Below are 9,325 nucleotides of genomic sequence, written 5' to 3' on the forward strand. Positions count from 1 at the left end.
TTGCCTCGACTCGGCTTATCGGCTCAGCTTTCACTTTTTACAAACTCAGCTTGTTGTGCGGACCCCACATCCAGGCTGTCAGAACCTTCTTGTCAAACTTCCAATTTTACCCTCCAAAAAAACTTTCACCTTACCCCTATCACAGTCCAATCACCTCTCTCCACGTCACCATCCCTTCTTTCATTTCCCTCACAAAACTAAACTGAGCCGACACTCTTCCACCAAACCATAGTTACTCACTTCCTCTCTCTTTCTCTCTCCTCCCCCCCCCCCCCCTTTCTTCTCCCCCCTTTCTTCATCTTCTTCAATCTCCAATTTATTTTTTCTGAGAAATTAATTTGACCAGAATAATAATAAAACAGAGATCCACCCACATTTTCGATCTTCACCTTCACCATTGTTTGAACCTTGCTGAAATGGGTAGCCTTAATTTTAATGGCTGCCTTTTAATTTTCTCTCTCCTCTTCTTCTCCTCACTTTCTACTGCATTGCCTGCTCGTCCTGCTAAATCCACATCTTCATCGTCGACAAATTCTAATTCGGCTGTTCAAATCAACTCTAACTCCGTTCTTGTTGCTTTGCTCGACTCGCATTATACTGAGTTAGCTGAGTTGGTTGAGAAGGCTCTTCTTCTTCAGAAGCTTGAGGATGTTGTGGGTAAGCAAAATGTCACCATCTTCGCACCCAGAAATGAGGCTTTGGAGCGCGACTTAGACCCTGAGTTCAAGCGGTTCTTACTCGAACCTGGGAATCTTCGCTCTCTTCAGACTCTTCTACTGTTTCATGTTATTCCAGCTCGAGTTAACTCTGAGGGTTGGCCGAGTCATGACTCCAATGGACGACATCACTTGACTCTTTCCAATGAGAAAGTCCATTTGCATCAGAATAAGAAATCTGGGTTTAAAACCGTGGATCTAGCCAAGGTTATTCGGCCCAATGATATTGTACGGCCGGATGGTGTGATCCACGGGATTGAGCGTCTTCTAGTCCCGCAGTCGGTGCTAGAGGACTTCAATCGGCGCCGCAACCTGAGGTCGATTTCCGCGGTGATTCCGCAGGGAGCACCGGTGGTGGACCCGCGGACTAATAAGTTGGTGAGGAAGAGTAAGAAGTCCGCGGGTCCCCCACCACCACCTGGCGCCCCGCCGGCACTCCCCATCTACGCCGCGATGGCGCCAGGCCCCAGCCTGGCCCCGGCGCCCGCACCGGGGCCAGGTGGGTCTCACCATCATTTCAATGGTGAGGCTCAAGTGAAGGATTTCATCACTACACTAGTACACTACGGAGGGTACAATGAGCTAGCTGACATCCTCGTCAACCTCACTTCCCTCGCCACTGAGATGGGACGACTAGTTTCAGAAGGATATGTAATTACAGTATTAGCCCCCAATGACGAGGCGATGGCGAAGCTAACCACCGACCAATTATCCGAACCCGGGGCGCCGGAGCAGATCATGTACTACCATATAATACCGGAATACCAAACGGAAGAAAGTATGTACAATGCAGTAAGAAGATTTGGTAAGATTAAGTATGACACTTTGAGGTTGCCCCATAAGATGACCGCCGAAGAGGCGGATGGGTCCGTCAAATTCGGGCAAGGAGAAGGTTCGGCCTATTTATTTGACCCGGATATTTATACAGATGGTAGGATCTCTGTTCAAGGGATTGATGGAGTATTGTTTCCTCTGGAAGAAAAAGATGATAAAACTGATTCTCTTCAAAAACCTACTCGTGTTACTAAAGTTGTCACCAAAACAAGAAGAGGTAATTTCTTTCATTTAATTTACCATTTATTTCATTAGTTTGTTAGATTTTATTGGGAATTTCTTGATTATTATGTGTGATTATTTTTTAATGGAAAAATAAATTAATTAGGTGTAAGATTACTGTTTAGTCTGGCTATAATTGGAAGTATAACCGAATATAACCATGACATTTCATCTAAAAGAATGTATTTTTTGTAGCAAATATTTGATTAATTTTTCTTGTTACATATGAATTGAATTTTGGTCGTAATATAAGGGATATAAGTGACGTGAGAATCTATAATCAGGTACAAGGTCTTAGGTTTTTGTTTTGCATTATTTTGGAATAGAACAAGTGATTGCTTAGGAAGTGTGAATCCAAGGATAACCGCGATGTTAAGGTAATTCGTATGAAAAATCCTTTCATGTTCATTTGATGACCAAAAATTCGGGGTAAACGGGCCTTATGGATTTTAGGTGGGATTGTTCTGGAAAGTGGTGGGCATTTGTGAACAGAAAGTGAAGTTCCCTTAGTTGGGAGGCAATGAACATGAGGAAAAAGAGAATGCGTGTAATAAAAAAGGGGATGGTGGTTCATAGATTGTTCTTTTCATCTTTTGGGTTAATGGATGATCTTGTAGGAAGTGAGAAGTGTAGTATTATTTTCCATGAAACAGATAATTCCAGTATTAAATTGTTCATGGGTGGCCTAAATTACACGTATACTAGTAGCCTGGAATATAGATTAATAAGCTCAACCTTTTGCACATGCATTGATGTTGCTCATCTTTGTTTGTGTCATCGGAGTTGGACAGATATTGGTGAAAGGAAGTGGGCATATAATCCCAAGAGGAAATCTACTGATGTTATTTTTGCTGTATTCTTTTCTTGATAATAGATGAGATTATTTTTTTGCACAATGTTTTTGTGTACATAGGCTTACGCTAGGTGTTACTTGTATTGAAAATGTGGCAAACGGCTTTGGTGTTTAGTAATGTCATGATCGTTGGATTAGAGAGATAAGCGAACTTGGATGGCTGGAATTAGGCTATTAAGAAAGATTGCTTTCTCACTGACAATTGTGGCTTTGTGGGTAAGTGATGGTTTGATGGAGCATAAGAGGAGGAAAGGACACAAGTTCTGATGGAGACTTGTTCAAAACATTTACCCTCAAAGTCTAATGGGAGTAATATGATTGATGGATAATTTACCCTCAAATAGATATCGAGAGAAGTTGAAGGAAAGTGTCACTCCCCCATTTCATAATACTCCGTTAAAGACATCAACAGTATTCCAGATGAACACTCTTATTACGCGTTGATAAAAATCTATAAACACATTGTGTGTACGTTGTATTATGGGAAAAAAAAAAACATCATACTGGAAAATGATATTAAAGATTACCTAGAAAGACTCGTTTCACATGTTTTGATTTAGTCATCCTTGACTGAGTCATTAGGAATTGAGTGGGATCATGATGTTTAATCTACTATATTTAAAGATGTGTTTGTTTTCGTATTTTCTTAATGAAGTCTGAACTCTGAAGTTAGATAAGTTCATTAATTTAATAACTTTGATAGTATCTATTATACTCCATATGAGTTGATGATATCCATGTATTAGAAATTCATGAAGTATGGATATAATGTAGTTAAGTTAGTGAGAGAGTGTTATGCTTGACAGTTGTTGGTTGCCCCAAACTCTTCTTAGGAAAATGATGGATCATTAGTGGGGAAGAGCAGACAGGCAGTGACATTGACTCAATACAAAGATTAAGCATTAGTCTGATAGGGTGTACTAATTATTGAGATGGTTCATTTCTGTGTTAACCAGAATTGGTCAGCTTTTACTTTTAGCTATTGATTAAATTTTTACCCGTAGAATTTTCGAGGTGAAATAATAATTTGGTTAGTAATAAGTCAATATTATCCTCGTGATAAAGTGATACTCTTAATAGGTCTTTCACCCATTAGTTTTTGTAGAACTCTAGCAAAGTTATGTAGGTCCCTACCATTACATTTCATCGCACACATGTGTGGGCTTAAAATTTAAGGGTAACCTTTATGTGGCCCTGCAATTATTATTTGTATCCTGAAGTAGCTAATTTGGTGCTACTTCTGCCGCTGTGTGCCGTAAGTGATGCTTTCCATGAAAAAGTACTTCCCGGTGCACTGTGTTGACTTTGTATCGCTAAGAAATCGCAAGGCACGAGTTAGATTGTTGAGAGTAAAACACAAGGATGATGGGTGGTCAATTAGTTTGCTTGTGAAACAGCCGGAGAGTCAATTTAGTAATTTAGTACTAATTGAGGAAACAGCTAAAAAAATTCCAGCTGTTGCTTTGATGATGACGTCTTGTCCTTATAGAATACAACTCTCTTCTAAGTGTTTTCAGACCATAAGTCCATATTATTTTTTTTTTTTTGTATGTTTATACCTTATAGTGATATGAATATTTTATTATCAAAGGAACTTCGGAGTAATATTGTCAAGACAAGCCGATTGACTCCAATTTAGTTTGTATTCATCTGTAAATAAACTTTTAGTCCAGATAGAGGGGAATTCTTTCATGTGACACACCTTACAGAGAGTGGATTTAGTTATCAAATTCAACATAATTACCTACACTCCTATCTAGCTGCAGTGTTGCTAGTTCAAGTCATGCTGAAATGATCCGAACGGAGGGGATGTATCATGTATATATGTTAATTCTTAGTCTGTGAACTGACAATAACGACAATTATTATTTCAGGAAATATTTTATCACTAGTAGTATACAGAATGAGATTCTATATGCCTTATTTTGTGTGTTGAAATTTAAGTATCACGTTCTAGGGTGAAGGGATGAATTTTAGAATCATATGCTGTGTACCTAATTGATTTTTCGAGTGCAGTTTTATGCTATGTTTGCTGTTGTGTCTAACAAATTTACATGGTTATGTAACAGGGTTATTGGTGCAATCAACATGTTGGGTGCTTGGCTCCGTGGGACAGCGCTTGAATGCTTGCCAATGAGTGAACACGCTGTCTCGAGGCTGACAGTTAGGCATCACAAGAAACCACAAGGTTTCACCTCAAAATCTTGGCTCTTTCCTTTTTGATACACCCTCACATTACATGTTTTGTTTCTTTCCAACCCAATTATTTTATTGATTTGATTATTATTCTCATATCATTAGACTTTTCAATCTTTATTGCATATTATTGGCCTTCTTTTAGGGAAATATTTTGCCTTAAAACAGTTCCAACTTTCGAAGAAAGTTAATGTTAATGGAGTTCAAAAGATTGGTTTCAGAATTTGCTTTAATATGAAGGCAATGCCTTAAACCTTCCCTTTCTTCTACCTAAAATTTTCCTTTAATCTTTAAGAGAGTGGGTGATGATAATGAAATATTTCTTCATTTGTGAGTCTTTCTTAAGTTGGTACTAGTTTGATGCTCACGAATTAACTTACATATTAAGCATAGTATAAATATAAAGAAAAAAAAACAAAGTATACACACATGATTTGCATTTAGTGCTCACCTTTTAAAAGCTTGTCACCAACAACTCACTATCAATATTTCCATTATTATTCATTTATTCTTTCTTTTGTGAGTAATTTTTAAGTTCTAGTTTTAGACGACTGTCTCACACTAATTTATCGTGATACCTTAAAAGTTATTGTAACACGGTCCATCATAGAAACGCTCTATTAATTTTTTTATTGGATTTTTTTTTTTTTTTTTTTTTTTGGCAGATGTAAAATTGGTGACAAGTGAACAGCTTCAGATGACTGCCTTTAGAGAGTGATGTTAAAACAGTTTTCCTTTTTTATTTTTTTTTACAATATATTCAAGGGTAAAAAAGACCATGTTTGGGGAGCCAAGGTCAGGAGGTGTGCAATATTATTTCTTACCACTATCATCAAGATTCCTGCATAGCTCCCCCCAGGAGAGAAAGAAGCTGCTGTAGTTATAAATGTATACAGTAAAATTATGTTAAGATGAAAAAAAAAAAAAACCTGTAATTTTTTTTTTTAAATTTTTTTTTAATTTTTTTTAATTTTTTTTTTTAACTTTTTAATTTTTGTTATTTGTTGGTGATGGTGAAAGGTGTCGGTGGTGGTGGTGGGGGGATATTAATTTTGTGTGATGGGGTGGAGTTGGTGGGGGCCAAAGGTGATATTCACATTCAACAACTTTGGACCCCACCCCCCTTCTTAATAAACAAATTTGGAAAGAAAAAACCCAGATAATAGTTTGTGCATTTCAATAATAATACTTAAATTCATTCTTTTGTGTTCATAATACTATTATTATCATTTATTTTGTTTAAGTCCTTAATATACATACTTGTATAGTTGCATTACTTATTTATAAACATGTACTACTTCCTCTTATTGATCGATTAAAAAACAATTTCTCTATTGTTGAGGTGCAAAATTGTGTTTACTTATAGGAGAGCTAAGCATCTTTTCGAGTGAATTCCAACTACATCTGAGTGTTCTTTTCACCTTAAAAAAAAAAAAAAAAAAAGTTGTAGATCTAACCAGGGTTGATTAAGTCTAATATGTTCGGTTTAGACAAAAATAACGCGCGAAATTTCATGTATGGCTACCAAAGAATCACTTAAACGAAGCCTGTTTATATGTAATTAGAGGGTACAATATACTTGGTATAAAGTTTGGGGGTTGTTTGGGTGGCCAGAAGGTCATATGTCGATGTCCTAACATGAAAAATTGTATATAGAAATATAAAAATGGTGATTAGATTCTTTTGACTTGGTAGCTTGTAACGCGCAAATGAACAGCTAAATATGATTATCTTACTAATAACCACTTTTTATTTTTATGATAAACTAACCGTTGAATGATTGGATCTGGGTCTGCTATATAAAAGACCAGAACCTTCATTGAAGCCCCTTAACTTAAGGCATCCTAATTATTGTTCCATTATTTTGTAATATGCTGCAACATTACACAACCAAATTACTCTATATATTGAATCCCTTTATTACGTGATCTTAGTTGTTACTTTATAGAAAGGTTTCGTTGTTTTATAAAACAAGCAACGTTACACCAATTCACAAGTTCAAATTCCAAGCAACTCACATCGTACTACTCCGTAGAGCTCAAATTTGTACATGGTCGCATAAATTCTTTTACTTTCTCTGTTTTTCCGAGTTTTATCTCAATTATTGTGGTTATAAATCAAGAAAAAGTACAAGTGATGACGATGCATAACCAACTAAACTTTACGGAAACTAAACTAAAATTTACTGCAATGGTAGCTAAACTTTACTAAAACGGTAAGTTTTATAATAGAAAAGGAAAGACAAGAGCAAAAGGCCAACGTAAATAGTTGGGAACGCCATGCCTTTCGGCTGGTAGAGAGCATAACCAAATCCCTATGAACGGATGAACCGTCCAACCAAAATAATGGTTCCAACAAACCTCTCCATGTGCACCACCAATTAGATGGTGGATGCTGCCTTGTCCTTATTAATGTGGCCTTCTTTGTAATTCTTTTTGCTTATACATTAAAATTCTTCTTTCTTAATTAATCAACAATCATATCAAGTACAATAATAATGGGAAATTGGGAATCTAGCATTATATTCTTAGTCTTGTCTGTAACAGGAAATACTCCTACAATGTAACAAGATTGTTTTTATTTTTATCTCCATTTTTTTTAAAGTGAAAATCATCTTAAATAATTTAACATGTCAATCTTGTATATAACTCAAGTTGGCTGAACAAAATCAAGTTTTCACATGAACTAATTACTCCATCCGTCCTTTAAATAACTTGGTCGATGTAAATGTAATAACAATTAGGGCTTGTTCTGATTTACTAAAATGAGCTGAACTGAATTGATTGGAGCTGAACTGAACTAAACTGAGCTGAAATGAACTAAACTGAGCTGAAATGAATATTTTATGAGAGAAGAAAATTAGGAACTGAAGTGAAATTAAGCAGAAGAGAACAGACCCTAATAATCCCCTTATTTTGTCATATAGGGAGCCGCAGGGCTCGCTTAAGACACCAATATAGAAGTGATTTGATTTCAGGTAATGAGTATCAATCTACCACCTCCTAAATTTTACCGACTATAATAATTAGTACCTCACTGATCAGCAATGATTTTAAACTCAATGTTTTTAATGATCACAGTGACCAATGATCATTAAAGAAATCTAAGCTATCTGTGATTATTCGTTTTGTACTGTCATAAAATAAAAATTGTCATCTAATGGCACAGGCAACTCAAAAGTGTTCTCCAAACAAAAAAATCTTTACATTTGATTATTCTTCTTTCAACCCGTGAGACTATGGTGTCTAGAATTGCAGAGTACGGAGTATTTGTTACGTGTTTTCTTCTAAATTACTGCTCATATTATTATACATTAATCAGAATACAATTTTACTGGAAGAGCATTTATACGTGAAATTCAAGCTGAAAGTATCTTATTGTATATATATATATATGAACAGCATTAATTCAAATTCATTTTTGCAATAATAATTATTAGAGCATTGGCAATCAAAATAATCGACAATATAATAATAAATGGCTAGAATTATAACAATATAATGGTTGTCTTTCTAAGAAGATCATTCAACGTAAGAAAGCTTTTGGTACAGACAAGGAAATCAATATTTTGATAGCTCTCTACACTCTACATAGAGCAGCCTTCTGCTTTCTCTTGTATAACACAGTATTTTATGCCTTCACCCAAAAGAAAAGAACCATATTGTAATGTGTCCTACGGCTGTTCACTCCTCGCGACCTCCGACAGTTTATAGTCTTTTACCACCGCAGAGAAAAGTGAAATAATTAAAGATGATTCGAAACCTCCATAACAATCAAACCTTTCGTTGGCTGCCAACTGAATTTAACAGCATTCTTCAATGCTTTTGGATCAATAGAGTTCATTGTAAGGATTTCATCCACACAACACAACTCCGACAACCCATCTAATTCTTCACAATGATAATAATCCTTCTGTAACCTGTGAATAAGATCTCGGTAGCTGCCTAAACCCACAACTAAAGTACAAGACACAGAGCTGACATACAGTGAAAGTGAGGGGACAGGAACAAAAAAACCCAAAGCACCTAATACAGAGGATTCAGAATCCAGGGATTTTCTCACAAAAAAAGGATCCAGGAATTTAGTAACAACAATAACATTCACAATACTCTGTGCTTCATAACATACCTAGCCTTTTTTTTTTTTTTTAAATTTTTAAATTTTATTATATTTTATATATATAAAGGTAAGAGAAAAAAGAGGACATTAGGAGACCCTCCTCACGAGGGGAACTCCTAATGCATCACAAGAGAGAATAGTAGAAAGACTAGAGTTATTACAAAGAGTAATGTCCATACTATCACTAAGTAGATGACCGACATTTGCTAATAACATACCTAGCCTTGGAGAAGTGTATTATTGACTATTTGTAGCCCTATCTAATCTAAGCTACAGAGTATAAAAGAGGCCACCATAATAATAAACAACTATCAGAAAACCAAAAACATATGGAAGCAAATCATACTTGATTGATTAAAAAACCTGAGACGTTGCACAAAATCAA

General features: G+C 35.8%; 1 protein-coding gene across 1 annotated transcript; it reads left to right on the forward strand.

Moving 5' to 3' along the window:
• Nucleotides 1-261: 261 nt before the first annotated feature.
• Nucleotides 262-6,036, forward strand: LOC145570117 (fasciclin-like arabinogalactan protein 17). The gene is made up of 3 exons (XM_081629115.1): nt 262-1,767; nt 4,695-4,813; nt 5,487-6,036. The coding sequence occupies exons 1-2, from the start codon at nt 417-419 to the stop codon at nt 4,760-4,762; spliced, it is 1,419 nt and encodes a 472-aa protein (XP_081485241.1). The 5' UTR covers nt 262-416; the 3' UTR covers nt 4,763-4,813; nt 5,487-6,036.
• Nucleotides 6,037-9,325: the final 3,289 nt, after the last annotated feature.

Source organism: Chenopodium album, chromosome 12 (genome assembly GCF_948465745.1).
Source record: "Chenopodium album chromosome 12, dcCheAlbu1.1, whole genome shotgun sequence".
Taxonomy (NCBI): domain Eukaryota; kingdom Viridiplantae; phylum Streptophyta; class Magnoliopsida; order Caryophyllales; family Amaranthaceae; genus Chenopodium; species Chenopodium album.